This window comes from Blennius ocellaris (genome assembly GCF_963422515.1).
Source record: "Blennius ocellaris genome assembly, chromosome: 9".
Classification (NCBI taxonomy): domain Eukaryota; kingdom Metazoa; phylum Chordata; class Actinopteri; order Blenniiformes; family Blenniidae; genus Blennius; species Blennius ocellaris.
In genome coordinates this window covers 16,779,172-16,795,242 of record NC_137658.1, presented here as the reverse complement: position 1 = coordinate 16,795,242, position 16,071 = coordinate 16,779,172, and the positions used below count along the sequence as shown (strand labels likewise).

Genomic DNA, 16,071 nt, shown 5'->3' with positions numbered 1-16,071 from the left:
TTTTTTAAATTAGATTATTAGATTTAGATCTCCAGATGTTGCTGCTGTTATTTACGATATATGAATCGGTTGTTTTTTTTTGATCGCGTGAATGTGGCTTCAGATCGCCTTGATCTCATATTTCTGGTAACAGTAATGTTCAGGGAGTGAAGGCGTGGGACGTGTCAGTGAATACTAATTACTGTCAGGAGCTGTCTTTGCCGCTTCTTTTCTTCCTCCCCCCCTGTCCCTCTCACCCCCCCCCCCCCCCCTATTTGTTTATTTATTTATCTATTTATTGCGCGCTGAAGGGGAATCCCCAGAAATCAGTATTTCATGCATGCATGGATCTGCAGGCCTTTATGTCTGCACAGGTCAGGTTTAAATCCACAGGCATGTCAAGCCGGTTAAAACTGAGCCTCATCCATCCAATACGGTGTGTGTGTGTGTGTGTGTGTGTGTGTGTGTGTGTGTGTGTGTGTGTGTGTGTGTGTGTGTGTGTGTGTGTGTGTGTGTGTGTGTGTGTGTGTGTGTGTGTGTGTGTGTGTGTGTGTGTGTGTGTGTGTGTGTAGGTGTTGAAGCAGCCATGTGGAGCAGAGAGAGCGCTCCTTCACTCCTCATCTGTCTGCTGGCTCTCGCAGCCCTCTGGAAAACCAGGTGAGACCCCCCCTCCCTCAAATGGGCTGAGGATCACACACACTTTGCCTCCTGAGGCAGACCCCCCACTGGAGGAATTTCCCACCCTCCCCTAAACAGATTCATAAAAAGGATAAAAGGAAAAGGAGCATGCAGGTTTTGTTGAGAGTGCAACTGTTGCAAGATCCTCTATTCTTCTATGGTTTCCTGCATTGGTCTATTTAAAATGGTACATTCCTATACATGTTATTGTCGTGGTCAAATTGCATCATCCACTGAAATTATGTTTTGTTTAAAATAAGGAAGGAAAAAAAAAATCTCTTATGCTCACTTATGTGTGAAAATGTGTCCACCCTGCTGCACTGTGTTAAGCCTGCATGCTGTTCCATCTGAGGACATCGCACATTATCACGTTTGGTGCGAAGGTGTCTTCTTAATATAGGCCAGAGTGACAGATCAGGTCATTCAGCTGCTTACACCAAGGTACTGTGTTGACAAAGGGAGGAAGCATCCCCTGTCTGGGGTGAAGGAGGAGGAGGGGATAGATTTAAATAAGGCCAGTGGAAAAAAATCCCCCGAGGCTTCAGGATCCCACTGATTCTAAAAAAACTTGTCTCAGACAGCCTCATTGACTTGTGATGCTGTGGCCTTTTTTTTCTCCCTTCCACACGAGGCATTTTGATATATCACAGTTGGAAAAGCAACAAAACAAGTAAAGGCATCACTTTTGTCCATGTTTGGATCACTGTCACACTGGCAGAGTTTGGTGGGAGGGGGGAATAAGTCATTGAGAATATTATTACAGTTTCTGTGTTATATTTAAAATAAGAATAATCTACATTTGAAACCATTATGCATCTTAAAAGGCTTGGAAAAAAACATGAAAATCTATATGTTTTTAAGGTAGTTGCATGGATTTTAATTGCATTCATGAAATCATTGGATAATATTTAAACAGTATTTGTTCTTTATTGACCTGGCTCAAAACCCAGTGCCACACAGCGGTGCAGTGGTTCGCCTGTTTAGGTCCTTCCTATGCATGTTTTCTCCCTGTGTCTTTTTTTTTCCTCAATAGCCTCCCGCAATCCAATCACATGCTTGTTGGCTTAATTGGTGACTCTGAACTGCCTGCAGGTGGGAGCTGTGTAGATGTTTGTCTGCCTCCCAGTGTTAGACTTGTGATGAACTGGTGACCTGTCCATCACTGTGGCATAGACTCCAGCCCCCACGGTCTTATTGTGAATAAAGTGGATGGATAAATAGATACAATCATAAATGGATTGACGTGAGCAGAGAATATTAAATAGAATCAGTCAGGAGAGAAACTTAAACAATAGGTTCTGATGTGCTACCTTAAATATTCTAATAAATAACTTGGTTATGTTGAATCTATCTATCTATCTATCTATCTATCTATCTATCTATCTATCTATCTATCTATCTATCTATCTATCTATCTATCTATCTATCTATCTATCTATCTATCTATCTATCTATCTATCCATCCATCCATCCATCCATCCATCCATCCATCCATCCATCCATCCATATATATATACAACTACATCAAGTATGATGATAATAAAATATATTGTAGTGGACGATGCCATTGGTGCTGTCAGGTGGGATAGAGCAAGGACTTATGGGATGCCATTTCCTTGCACTTTTGTGTTATTGTTATTATTATTCTGTCACCCTGCTCTGGGATATTAGTCAGAGCAATTTCAATTTTAAATGTTACTTATAACACCGTGACTGAGAAGGGTGTGACAGCTGATGACACCCCTCAGCATTATATCATATTTGTGATATTTGTAATTAAAATCGGAGTACTGAGTTCTGATACAAAGTCTCAGATATTCATTCATTGCACATATTGTCACTGCGACAGTATAAAATATAAATTGGGGACTTATCTAAAAAGGGAAATAGAAGATAGATGGATGAATGTTAAATGTAATCAAGAAACATTACTGTCATGACTCAAGAGATTTGTATGTGTATAGCATCCTATGTCTTCAACGCACTACTAGCATGTGTCAAACGAAATTGCTTCAAAATAAATTAACAACTCAGCAAGTTATGTAAATTTTTATAATGGAAAGATGCCTCGTGTCCATTGACAAACTTCAATGCAAATGCAAGATAAAGAAGCAGACAAAAATAAGTCTATAAATATTGTGAATGGGGGGCGGACACATTCTTTCTTAACATAACACATTTTGATTTGCACATAAAATTGGCCAAAAAAAAATACTATGAATGAAATTAATTATGTCACTGATAATGAATATCTTTAGGTTCACCATATATTATATGGGGAAACCATCTTATTTCTTAACTAAACATAGAAACCACCACCTTTCTCACACATGAAGCGTTTGTTATCAACGTTAGCATGGATGCTAGTTCGCCGCCAATAGTTAGTGGGGACTTTAGCTGCAAGGTACAAGGAAAATTTCTCCTCAAAATATTATTTCAACAAAGTTTTTACAACATGATTTTATTATTGGGAAAATGTCCCTGTTTGTAATGTTGTATTACACAAGAAAAGTCTTGACTGGCTCCTAAGCTCATGTACAAAGTGTCAGCTAGCGGGCTAGCGTTAGCAGCACACGCGGACCTGGACAAATAACAGCTATGGTTTATGTATACAGACACATTTGAAAGTTCAGGTTGTTTTTCCTCCCCATGCTGATGCAGATTTTATAATTCACATAATTTTTTTGTGCTAACAGAGCTGAACAACATGCAGCATTCAGGCGTTGTGAGTGAAGCAGTCACAGTGCAGAAGTCTTGGAAATTAAAAGTGAAATGTTTCTAGTGTGTGAGGTGAGAAGTAGACTACACTAATCCAACACTTGTTAATTGGAGGCATGTGTACTAAACAAAAAAAGAAAGTGGTTAATATTGTATTCTCATTGACAGCTTCAAGGAAAATATGCCCCCAACCTGAGGCTGTTACACATGAGCTGTCAACAGTGGTGACTAAGCTGAGCTTTAATGTAGGACCTTATCTGAATTTATTTACCATGAATCTTTGCTCTGATTACATTTGCATATTCAGTTGTGTTTTGGCTCCAAGATCAGATGGCTCTCAAATGTTCTGCCTTGAACTGGGTCATCCATGTGGATGAGACACATTGTGCATGTTTGTGTGTGTGTAAGGGGGTTTATGTATGGGGTCTTTGCCAGATAATAACGACCCCTTTGCTTTTTGTAAAACAAGCCTCTGAGGAAATCCATATCTATTTAAAATGTGATCGGATCCCAGTTTGTTGACATGTCGGCCTAGCCGGTCACGTTTGCTTTTGTATGTCTGCCAACCAGATCAGTGAATGCTGATTCCACATCTGATGCCTTCAAAAACAACATCACCCTGTTCACACGCATCCTGGACAGCCTGCTCGATGGATATGACAACCGTCTACGGCCTGGTCTGGGAGGTAAGAAGACAATGTGCTGGGAAGTTTTACAGTTTATGCAATCTACTTGGAAAACTGTTATGAAATGACACGTGTCCCTCTTTTCTTTTTTTTTTTTTTACATTTTTATAAAGGTTGATGGCTCATTTGAAGTGAGAACACTTCATTTAACATCAGCTTTTGTAGTACCAATAACCTTTGGCAGCAGTCCCCTCTGGAGTAAACTGACAAACACACTCTGTCCACAAAACATTTAGATTATATAACTTGCACTCCACTTCCTGGAAAGTAACAGCAGCTAAAATGGCCACATCACCCTGCAGAGAGTTCAGCTCATGCTTGAGTTTTTCTGGAATATTCATACTGAGTGCGTCAGATCTTGCGGCAAAAACTCCAGAGTTGACCTGTGGCGCTTTAATGTTGTATACATCGTTGTCAAGCAATATTAATATATAACAATATGGCTGATTGTCTGGCATGTAGCAGCCTCTCCAGGAATGTGCAGGAATCAACTTAATTGTTCACACAGTTAAGTTTCTCAAAGACACCAGGTAATAAACTCTGTCCTGGCCATTATTGATATATGTCTTCATTAAACAGCCGCATGCTCGATGTTTTTGGTATGCTACGGTGACCACTTACAGTAACGTCATGTTTTGGTTTTTGGAACTCCAGATAGATAGATTAGTAATGTTACATTTTGCTTCAATACTAATGTTTGTTTTTTGTACTTGCCTACTATTTATCGACTAAAGATTGTTAACTTTGTCTCAACTTTGTCAAGACTGGTAAAGGAAGAACACGAAGCATTAATTATGTACTATAAGACAACAAAAGCAACTTCCTTCAAAATCAGAGGAAGTTGGTTGCACTAAATTGATTTTGTTCATCGTTTATTATTAAATTTAAAGGTTATTATGGCACTATTTTTACCATATTGGGATTCATGTAGCCCCTTAACTAACACTTATGATTTAGATTGACTGCTTGATTGATTGATTGATTGATTGATTGATTGATTGACCTTTATCTTGAACATGTATAAAAAGAACAAAGAACAAAGAAAATGGAAAATATAAAATATAAGAATTCATTGAATGATGACATAAAAACTTTCAGAAACATAAATTATATGATTTATGGTAGACTGTATCTGTTTATATGGCTTGTAACTGTCATAACTGAAACACTTATTTTATGATTTTTCATAGTACTTTTCTTCACTTCTTGTTGATATCAGAATTTCCTTAGCAGGAAAAAAAAAGAAAAAAAGTAATACTGAGAAAAAGCACCCCTCCCTCCCCCCCGACGGTCCCTGCCGTGGCCCCCCCACACTGCAAACAAAACACCAATGGGTTACCTAAAGATATTTCAAGAATGTATATTCCTGATAATCCTTTGAGAATTTCTGAAATAGGATGTGAACAGATTCAGGTATCAAGGTTTTTGTTATTTCAGTATTGGGTTCTTCAGTTCATCAAACCAATTTTTATTTTCTGAGATCAAAATGAAACACTCATAATATTAATACTACATATATAAAGCAGTTAATTTGCTATTGGTGCACTAATTGCTTTGGAAATTCATAATTGCAGTATTTAAACATGAGCGACTTAAAAAAGAAACGTTCACTTCACACACAGAAGATGGTGTCGGCGTCTGGGTATTGGAGGAGCATCTTCTCCTCCACAGCACGACTCTCTTCCTCCTCACCTCTCCCATTATCCTCCATGTTTGGCATCTCATTTCCAGCTGGCCCCTCACCCCCAAAGCTGAGCTCCTCCCTCAGGATTTGGTGCCATTTGAAATTCTAATTCCTGGGGCCATCAGCCCAGCCCAGGAGCTGCCATATGGGGGACAGACTTCCTTTGGCTTGGCAGTGTTCAGCCTGTTCAACTGGACCTACAGTTTTAGTGCCGCAAGCGTGTTTACTGGGTGGAAAAAAAAAAGGGAAAAAAAGAAGCTGATTATCACGTCCTATCGCTGCTCTTTAGTGCAGTTATAAATGGCATTATGACATTCCCAATGGTTTGAATTGGATCTAAAGCAAATTTATTTGGAATTTTGATTGAGAAAGTCTACAAACTGCGAACCAGCGTCGAAGACAGACTTCCACGAGATCAGCGATCTGAAATAAAATACTTAAATAAAACATTAAAAACATCAATTAGATGCTTTCAAGTGTGCCACAGAACTGCGAGCCCATACATTTTTATCAGATTTAACCCCAGCGGAGGCCCAGCCCCTCACCGCTCAGAGAGCCGTTCCCACGCTGCAGCCATTAATGTACAGAGGGACTAAACCACAGGACGGGCCGCCGAAAAAGAAGCGCAAAATGACATCAGATGCAATTTTCCACATCGCGCACGCATTAGACATATATGTCTCATCTGTGGGAGAAAACACGTCAACGCTCCAATGGACTTTGGTTTATAACATGTTTATAATGACTGAAGAAGAGCCTCATCACAGCTGCATGAGCGTGCTCACTCATACATGCACTATATTCAGGGATAAAGAGTCCGTCCCTTTGACGGTTTTCATGGTTCAAGTAGCGGGCCAGGGAGAGAGAAAAAAAAAATGGGGCTGAACTCCAATGCATTTAATGTACTCTTCTTTCAGCGTATGAATCATCAAACATTCAGTCGTTTCCTTCAAAGCCCGGCTGCACATATATGTACACGCTGTACGTACAGAGCACATCTTTGAAAAATTGTGGCCTTCCTCAAAAAAAAAAAATGTTCCTCTTCCTCCTCTTGAAAGCAGCTGTTCTGGACGGCTTCACGTGGGGACAAAATAACAGGAACTCAAGCTGGAGCCTAAAAATAACCCAGATGGGGCCAAAATGCCAAAACTGCTCACTGAGGTAGACATGGTCGCAGTGCTGAGGCTGGGGATTGCATTATACTGTACAAAATAATAGTTTGATTTAATGCTTAATAACAAAGACGGAGGATGAATCTCGGGCAGAAGTTTTCAAGACGAACCCTATGTTCCTTCGGGACTGCAAGAAGGTTTGAAGAGGGGGGAAAAACAATAGCAGCAACTGTGTTTGTACAATTAATTATTAATTATTTAATTAATTCCATTAAAGAATAGAACACAATCTGACCACAGTGAGATTTGTTGCTTTTACAATAAAAAAAAAAAAGATATTTTCCTTCTGTTGTGTCGACTGAATCGCAATCCAAACTGCTTTAATCCCACGATGAGTTTTCATACTTCTCGCATTTCATGTGCTCTTTTAAAATGCATCAATTGGTTCTTTGTCATTTCCAGTGAAGTCGAGCCAGTCTGCGTAGTGAGCGCAGAAAGCACAGTTGCTCCTGCATCATCATCACTGTGAGTGCAAGGCCGCTCACTTCTGTTCACATTCACACTTCTTCTACTAATTTGTTTTTCCACTCAGAAAAAAAAAAAAAAAAAAGAAGTGTTATCCTGCTACCAGTTCGTGCTCAGAGCTGCACCTTATGTCAACAGGGGGCGACCTCTGAAAATGCATGAAGCCACAGTTTCATGTCAACAAGGCTTTTTATTTTATTTATTTTTTGGTCTCTGTTCGAAACGAAAGTGAAAAATAAAAGGCATTCAGAAACAAAGGGAATTGGTAAAAGTGCACAGGACAGGTTTATTTCTGAAGAACAGGTTAAATCGAAATCCAATTATTTTAAAGCATTTTTTCAAAGTTGAATCAATCTACATTTCCCGCACACACCTGCTGAGATATTATGAGGTTTGAAGTTAAAAGTGAGACCAAACATTTCAGAAAATGGTTTTGGTTTTAGAAATGAAAGGGTTTTGGCTCAGCCCTGTCCTTTTCATTCACTCTGTTTCTTTAAAAAAAAAAAAAAAAAAAAAAGTGTGGTAGATATACTCTAATGTTTACTGTGGCATCTGGTCTGCTTACTCAGGGTGCAGTTTGTGAAGGAAGCAACGTGGGAGATGTTCCTGTTACTTTTACTGATGAAACTCCTTAAGATGTCCAGCATCAACCGTTGTCATGTAAACGGGCGCCTAAAAATGAAAGTTTTGGGGTTATGACTTGAAAACTGGGTCTAAGTAGGCGGCCTTGCATTTGGTTGCTGCTGGTGAAGTAGCTTTGATCGCTGTGAGAGGGGAGTTGTGCGATTTCATGTTGGTTTTTTTAAACCACGTTTGTGTTGCAGTGAAGAGAAGGAAGCTGGTAGTTTTACACAATCTTAACTTGTAGTCATCCAGCGTTGGGTTTTTATTTTTTTGCGGATGCTCTTTGTCGCTCCCCAAACTGGGGAGAGTTAATTTGACATTTGGTTAGTAGCACAGTGGAATGCACAGTCCCTAAAACAAGCAGGTTGTACTTCACCAATTAAACATGGTTCAGCAGGCCCATCTGTACCAAATGATTCAGATTATATGAGAAGCACGTGTTTATGACTGTTCCTGCTGAATAAATGAACTTTAGGTATTGTCCTTGTTCCCATAAATAAGTATCCTCATGTCTGCAGGCATTAAGTGCACTCTTGGTATTTTTAAATGCGTATTTTCCCTCAGGGCTGTGCTTTCCGAGCTTTGCTCCTGCAAAAGTGGAGTCAGTTTTTACTGGTGGATTTGTTCCACCGTGTTTTATGTTTCACCATGCAAATAGAATGGGGCTTGTCATTTGGGTGGCGGATTTAGTTTTTCCACACACTTGTCTTTTTTTGTTGTTGTTGTGGCTTATTTGACGCGGGGTCGGCGTATTCTATCACGATGCAATCCCACCATAAAAAAAAAAAAAAAAAATCACCACCTGCCCAGTGTCAGTGCTGATGATAAACTGATTGAATCGGGCAACCTTCATCAGGAATTTCATATGACAAATGTCAACAAGGCTACATTTACATATACAGTGGATTCACAACAAGCAGCAGTCAGTGCAGGAAACCGAGCCAGGGGGGGGAGAGGATGTGGAAAAGAGATTTCTACTCAGATTATTCACGGAACATAAACTACAGACACACGAATGCAACAAATCACAAACAAAAAGTAAACCTGTTATCTGTCCAAGCACAAAGACATCAACATCATTCACTTATGTGTTTGTGTTTATCGCAAATCATATAGTTATCACAATACTAAACCACAATAATATATATGCACTGAAAAAATAATCTACCAGGATCCTTATATTTGCATCTAACTGTTGGAACTGAATGTATATAAAAAGATCAGTGATATTTGTTCACGATTGGTAGAATAGTAAATATCATTTATTTGTACAAAGGAACAGTAATACTAGACTTTGATCAAAAATGAGTACTGCTTAAAAAAAAAGTTGGAATGATCATGTTTTTCATTTTTATTACACTTTATTCAAAGCTTGTCATGCAGGGAAAAAAATCCAGAATGAAAAAGCATTTTATTGTTTCATTCATAATTCATACCTTGAGGAGATTCATGTTATACTCACAACATCAAGAACACATGTTCACAAGTCGTACATTACTCATCTTTTTTCACATGTTCTTAGAAATCCAGCCTTTCCTTGAGCAGCCCCCAAAGCGCTGTGAATCACATTCACCCATTCACACACGCACTCATACACACGCACTCACACACACGCACACCAATGCAAAGCAGACATCTCTGGTTGAAGGCAGAACTTCCCAAGAGTTCACATCAAATTATATTTGTATTAATTGCTGATGGGAGCGAGCGCCGACATATGATACAATACTATTGTAACCATGGTTACAACATGCTCAATATAAAACAACAGAAAGCAAAGCAGGTGTTTCAATCATTTAAAACATCATATAATCAGTACGTACTAAAATATCAAAACACTATATTGTACATATACTATAAACTACTGTAGGTGACCATACATTAAAATATATTTTACTGTACTACATCAGACTACACCATACTGGACTGTACCATACACTATAGTATACTATACTATACTACTTAAAAAAGCCTTAGCTTTAAAGAGTTTAACATTTTAAAACAATAAACATTTAAAATCATAGAATCATGTTTTCCATACAATACTATATAATACTAAACTATCTGAGACGTATTATACTGGTTTATAATACTTAATATACTCTACTAACTGGAGTTTCAGCATGCAGAATTAAATAAACAATAAACAAATTCAATTGAAGTATTAATTTTCTAAATCTATTATTCTGAACATTTAAAGAATTGAGCATTATTCTCATACACGACATGCTTATGTGATGATGATGATGATGAGCCCTCAAAGCACAGTTTTATGTGACTCAACTTTCTGAAGGGTCTAGTGTATACATGGCTGCTGTGCATATATAAAATACTTCATGAAACTGATCTGCATCTTTTCCATATGCGCAATCTCAAGTAAATTGGGAGCCTGTGTGTGTTGTGGTGAAACCCAGAGTGCCTTTTTACAGGAAGAAGAAACACAGCAAGACGGCATTTAGTGTCAGACATGCTTTCTACTGAGGTGCAGCTTCTTGTGTGCGTCAACAAAATAAATAAATCAAACTAATGGAGGGCCCCATGTGCAAGGGTATAAAAAAAATAAAAAAAATAAAGAAAAGAAGATCCATTTAAATCAGGCTTATTCACATACCAAGACCCCTGCCTGTGTTATAAAATACACCCGGCTGTATATCTTTCTAAATGGATTGAACCTATTGCCCAGCAGCCGAGGGGTCCGTCATGATTTACATCACTTCAAGAACTAGAGAAGAACACAACAGCCTGTGATTTACTGTTTAGTTTCAATTCATCAATCTTGTACTAATACGATGTTTAGTGATTTTTTTATTTTTTTTAATTTAAAATTATGGGAGATAAAAGTAAAGATTCAGAAAGAACACAATTCTTTGTGTGCAGTTGCAGAGTAAAAAGCAAAAAAAAAAACAGTGAGGAGATTACTTTGTGAAGCCCGAGCTCCATTATAAACCACTTCCATACCGTGTCCTGATGGAGCAACGTGGATGGAGGCTCACCTCGCCATACATGAGAGCACTTTACCAAGAGTAATGATCTCTTTAGACGGCATGTAAGATGCTGTTTGTGGCGTAGAGCCGAGTGTGGAGTAAAACGTGAAAGCTTTCTGAATTGACCAAGCGTGAGAGATTGAGCTTCAGTAATTATTGAAAGAGACAGAGTGTAGTGAAAAGCAAATGGACCCGATGCAGCAGCAGCAGCAGCGCAGGCACACTATCAGTCCAACAGCAAACACAGCAGGCCGCGCCAAGTTCCTATCTGTGGCATCAGTGTGAACATTTAGGACAAATTTTATACGCTTAGAAACAAAGCGTTTGCGTCGCTTTAGTTCAATAAAACTGAACGCTGTGTGAGGCGGTCGTGAATTTAGGTTGTATAGGTGAGCTGAACACAATGTGTGAATGGTAAAGGGAGACAAACTGAAAATACATAGAATCCTGATTGTTCACATTTTACCTATATAATACCGCTGCATATTCCAAACACCGTCTGTTTTTCTATTTGCATATAGTCGAGCTAAGAATTGCTTCTTGCCTGTTTGATGACACTGGAAACTTCTTAAAAATCCACTTGCATTTGCATCTCTGATGCGAGCTCACTGTCACAGCTGTCCACCGTGATAAATGCAGTGTATTCATGTTTATCCAGATGATTGTTTTTAATTAGAGGCAGCAGTTTCAGGACCTGCTGGGTTCACAGCAGCTCCGAGACAGCGTCAGGTTGCTATCACTGAAATTAGATTACGCTGTAGTGCCACATGCGTGCAGCTGTAATCTGAATACATGTGAAGCGTGGCGCAAAGATTGTTGAGATGCTGTCAGGATTACGTTGCAGGTTGTCTCACAGCGCAGCATAGAACCATGGATTTAGAACCAAAATTGTAGATACAGCAACGATTCTCTCATGATTGTTATCTTTCGTCTGGTATTTTTTTATTTATGCTCATCAATAAGTTTACAGCGTGCAATGTGATTCACTACTGTATTATTACTTACAGCATATATCAAAATATACCTTTACATGCCATCTGGTAGCACTAGAGGTTGAGACACCAGAATGTTGCGCCAGTACCAAAAAATAAAAACATTTCTACTGTATTTGACTGACAGGGTCAGAAAAATGTCACCTTAAAGCAAAATCTATAAAGCAGAATTTAAAGTAAACATTAAAAAAAAAAATCACATCAGATTCCAGAAACAGAGCAGCAAAAAAGATTTCAGAGTGCACGAGAAAGTCTACGACTTTTGATACCACACTGTATTAAAAGCTATTTTCTGTGTTCTCCCTCAGATTTTGACTTATTCAAATTCAGATTTCCTGACTGATCATCTCATCTCCTATATTGCATCTTTATTTCCTGCTTCTTCTTCTTCTTTTTTTTAAAATTCAGAAGTATGTGCTGTAACCCTGCAATATATATGATAATTTCATTCAACAACACAGCGAACTCCTCATTTTTTTAGCTTCTCAGTGCTCCATCCAGTCATTCCAAGATGAACAGTTTCTGGCTGATTGTGTTTGTGTTAACATTGTCCAAAAACTCTCATTGTCACTCATTCTGTTCTTATTGAATCGTCTTGCAATCCAGCTTGCTTTGTTCAGGATCTGGCTGTCGACACTAATGTAACCCCCATACCACGAGAGCTGCAGGTTCTACATACCAAGCTGGATGATGATTGGATGATGAGTTTTCCAGTCTGCCTCAGTTCAATATGAATTCACTTTTCCCTCCAAGATGGACAGCGTTATCAATAAAACACGTGTTTGCATGGGATGTTTTCCGAGAATGACATGTTCTTCCACACAGTGGTTTCAGGTTGTGTTCCTGAGTCAATGCAGTGGTTTCCAGCTCAGAGTCGTGTCTGTTCTTATTCCAGTGCTGCCTGAGGGCTTGAAGATCACCAGCATTCACTCTTGACCTTCAGCCTTGTGCTTGTGTCCTTGTGCAGACAGATTTCTCCACAGTTTGTTATTGATTTGATATTATCCACTGCAGATGATGGGCTCTTCAAAGAGTAATTCGACACTTTCAGGACATTGTTCCAGTATTTAAGATGTCATGTTAAACAGATTGTAAAAACCTCCATCACAAAATGCTCTCCTGGCTGTTTTATGTTTCTGTGAAAGGTTTGCAGGAATCTATGCACGACCCCCATTCCTACATCAGAGCTGGCTTTTTTTTTTTTTTGGGGGGGGGGTATTTGAGCTTTGTTTCTTGGTGTCTTGGTCCCTCTGACTTGTCTTCTCTTCTCCAGACAGGGTAACTGAGGTGAAGACCAACATCTACGTCACCAGCTTTGGACCAGTTTCAGACACAGACATGGTGAGCAAAGACTTTGGGTTTGATACTGTGTTTGACTTATTGTTTCTGTTGTTGTGAATAATAACGCTCCCTGCTCCCCTTTAAAAGGAACAAAAATGCCTCTGTTGCTTTATTTTTAGCATTATTATGGCTTCTCCTACACTTGTAATCGCATCACTTTGTTTTGTGTTTTCCCCCCCTCTCTGCTCACTGAAGTAGGACGAGTAATCCTCACTACGGCACAATGTCTATTCATCTGACAATTTTCATCTTATAAATTATTGAAAGTCTTCTTGTTATTCCAGTCACTCCTTTGTTTATCCTGGGCATCCCTGTTTATCATTCGGAAACATTCGCCCACCTTTCACGTCATATCAACAGCGTCCTTTCTATTGTCCGGGACCCATTTTCCCAGTGATTGATGTATTGATTGAATAATGAAAACCCTGGATGTTCAATGCACTGGCCTCTGAAAGATATGCTAATCAGGAGGCTCTTAGCTGAACACAAACCACCACTTAAGCGGGAGCAGGTCTAAGACACAGACATATTAGGATAAAGACTGAATTTTTTTTTTTTTTTTTTTTTTGTAGCCAGATTACCAACAGTGATTGAGTCACTCTCCCATAGGGTGACCTGTGCACTCAATGTCAGTTAAATATCTCCTGATTCCTGCTTCTAAATATATCCCTCGGATAAACAGATGGACAGACAAACAAACAGCCGACAGGAAAAGATTTTTTTTTTTCCCCTTCAGTTTCACTGGCAGGGGTGTGTCTTATCACAGTGTGTCTTTGCTGCAGCCATTAGTGCTCATAACCTAAGAAGTAAGACAAACACAATGAGGTCAAAATCACAGATGCAATCTAGCCATTGGGGAGAAATATCCATGGGTTAGTAATCATCAATTTATGCTCCAATTTGAAGCATTTTTATGACTTCTTCACATGTATAATGAACATATGGCCTGGGAAAAAAAAAATGGGCAGGAGGCCTAAAAACACATGATTTGTTTTCTCGAGCACAGACAGCTGTCTCGTAAAAAATGAGGAAGAAAATGAAATATTTCCTTCTGATGTGATTGATTTATTCAGACACTGGAGCAATTCAGCTGATTGCTGAGGCCGGCCCCTTGTTGTGTGGTCTGCAGGATTTATGAAAGATCTCTAAAAGCCAAAAGGAAATAATTAGAAATAGCAAAAGGGAAAGAAAAAGTGTGGCTATGTCTGTTGACATGAGCTTTCGCCACACAAAGAGGACAAACGAATGTGAGATTATATCACAATTACAATATGTGGGATACCTTCATTCATGGCCAGCACCCTTGCAAACCCCTGTTTGATACTGAAGTATAGAAAACAAGTATAAACATTTAATATATTTATGGTGAAAAAAATTGCACAAAATTAGCAAATAAGGCAGCGACTCTCTAAGGAGCTGGGTGTTGTGGGTTTAACGAGGGCTTTACATCACAGTGTGTACACATTTGCAGGAGATTGAGGATGATGTGACATCAGAAGAACAACATAGGTTTTATCCATCCATCCATCTGGTATGGAGTACGAGGCGAATATACCAAGATATACCAAATACCTGGAGGATTTTATGCTAATAAATATTGTAAAACTGGCAATGTCACATACATCTTGAGAAAAAATGTTTTGTAATGAGGATTACGTCAGTTTTTTAACGTGTTTATAAAGGCCTGCGATGTTGCTACAAGTTTTTGGACTACAGGTGACAACTGTTACAAACACAAGGACAGAGACCTGAGCCTCAACATGAAGCCATAGTGCAGTAGTAACTATAATAATGTTTTTTTTTGTTTGTTTTTTTTGTCCAGGTGTAGAGGTGTGTGGCACAGAGAAAGCAGCTGTTTCATTATTTAAGATATGTACCGATAGGATCACCTTTGAATGGGATTTGAAGACAAAATCAAACATGTCGACTCGCCTTTTAGAACCAGAATCATTTGCAATGGAAAACAACAAGCAGGAAAGGTTTCATCTCACCTTTAGTGCTTAGCTGAAATGATTTGCTTACAATGAGAGTCTCCTATCCACTTTGAATGGCTCGTATTTCCTGCATCGCTTCATTTGTTGCACCCTTATTTTCCTGCTTTATGTAAATGCTTAAATAGCCAGCCTGTCAAGATAGCCAAAACTAACTCTAAAGCAGATTTATCCTCATACTATCAGAGCCACCAAGGAATTAAATTAGACGGTATTATACTGGACACCTTCATTGTCCTGAGATCTAAATGTCAGAGGCTTTTACAACTGTGACAAGGAGAAGAGAGAAAAAAAAAAAAATCTCTGGAGGAATTCATCTCTCTGCATCTCACCCTCGCAAGCTGCGTGTGAATCACACAAGCACACACACTCTCACACGTACACACATTTCACAGCGCAGCGCTTTCTGCCCTGAATCCTTTCCCATGTGTGGTCTCTTTTGACAACAGAGGATTGTGGGTCAAGGGGTTGTCTTGGCCCGGGAGCCAACTCACGAAAGAGCCGGCTCAGGAGAGTGTGCAGACCTCACCGTGATGGAGCTTTGACAAATAAAGAAGGCCATTCAGGGAATCCTTTTCTTGTTTTTTTTTTCTTTTTTTCTTAAAAGCAGTGGCAGGTGAAGTCAATTGTGAAGACCTGCTTGTTGTAGGCCCCCAAAGAACACGACAAGGGAATCTGCACTGTGTTTTAGTTCATGCTTTACGAGAAGAAGTTGAAATGCATTGTCATTCATGGGAAAATACAAGAAGACAAGACC

The 16,071-nt window shown here is 39.1% G+C and overlaps 1 protein-coding gene across 1 annotated transcript in view; it reads left to right on the top strand.

Annotated features, from left to right (window-relative positions):
• Positions 1–565: 565 nt before the first annotated feature.
• The window catches only part of gabra2b (gamma-aminobutyric acid type A receptor subunit alpha2b), a gene marked incomplete at both ends in the record, with an annotated part of 31,655 nt that continues 16,149 nt past the window's right edge, over positions 566–16,071 (top strand). Inside the window, 3 exons of the mRNA XM_080501842.1 lie at positions 566–636; positions 3,946–4,061; positions 13,256–13,323. Coding sequence (XP_080357968.1) covers positions 566–636; positions 3,946–4,061; positions 13,256–13,323 — 255 coding nt within the window. The remainder of the gene's footprint in view (positions 637–3,945; positions 4,062–13,255; positions 13,324–16,071) is intronic.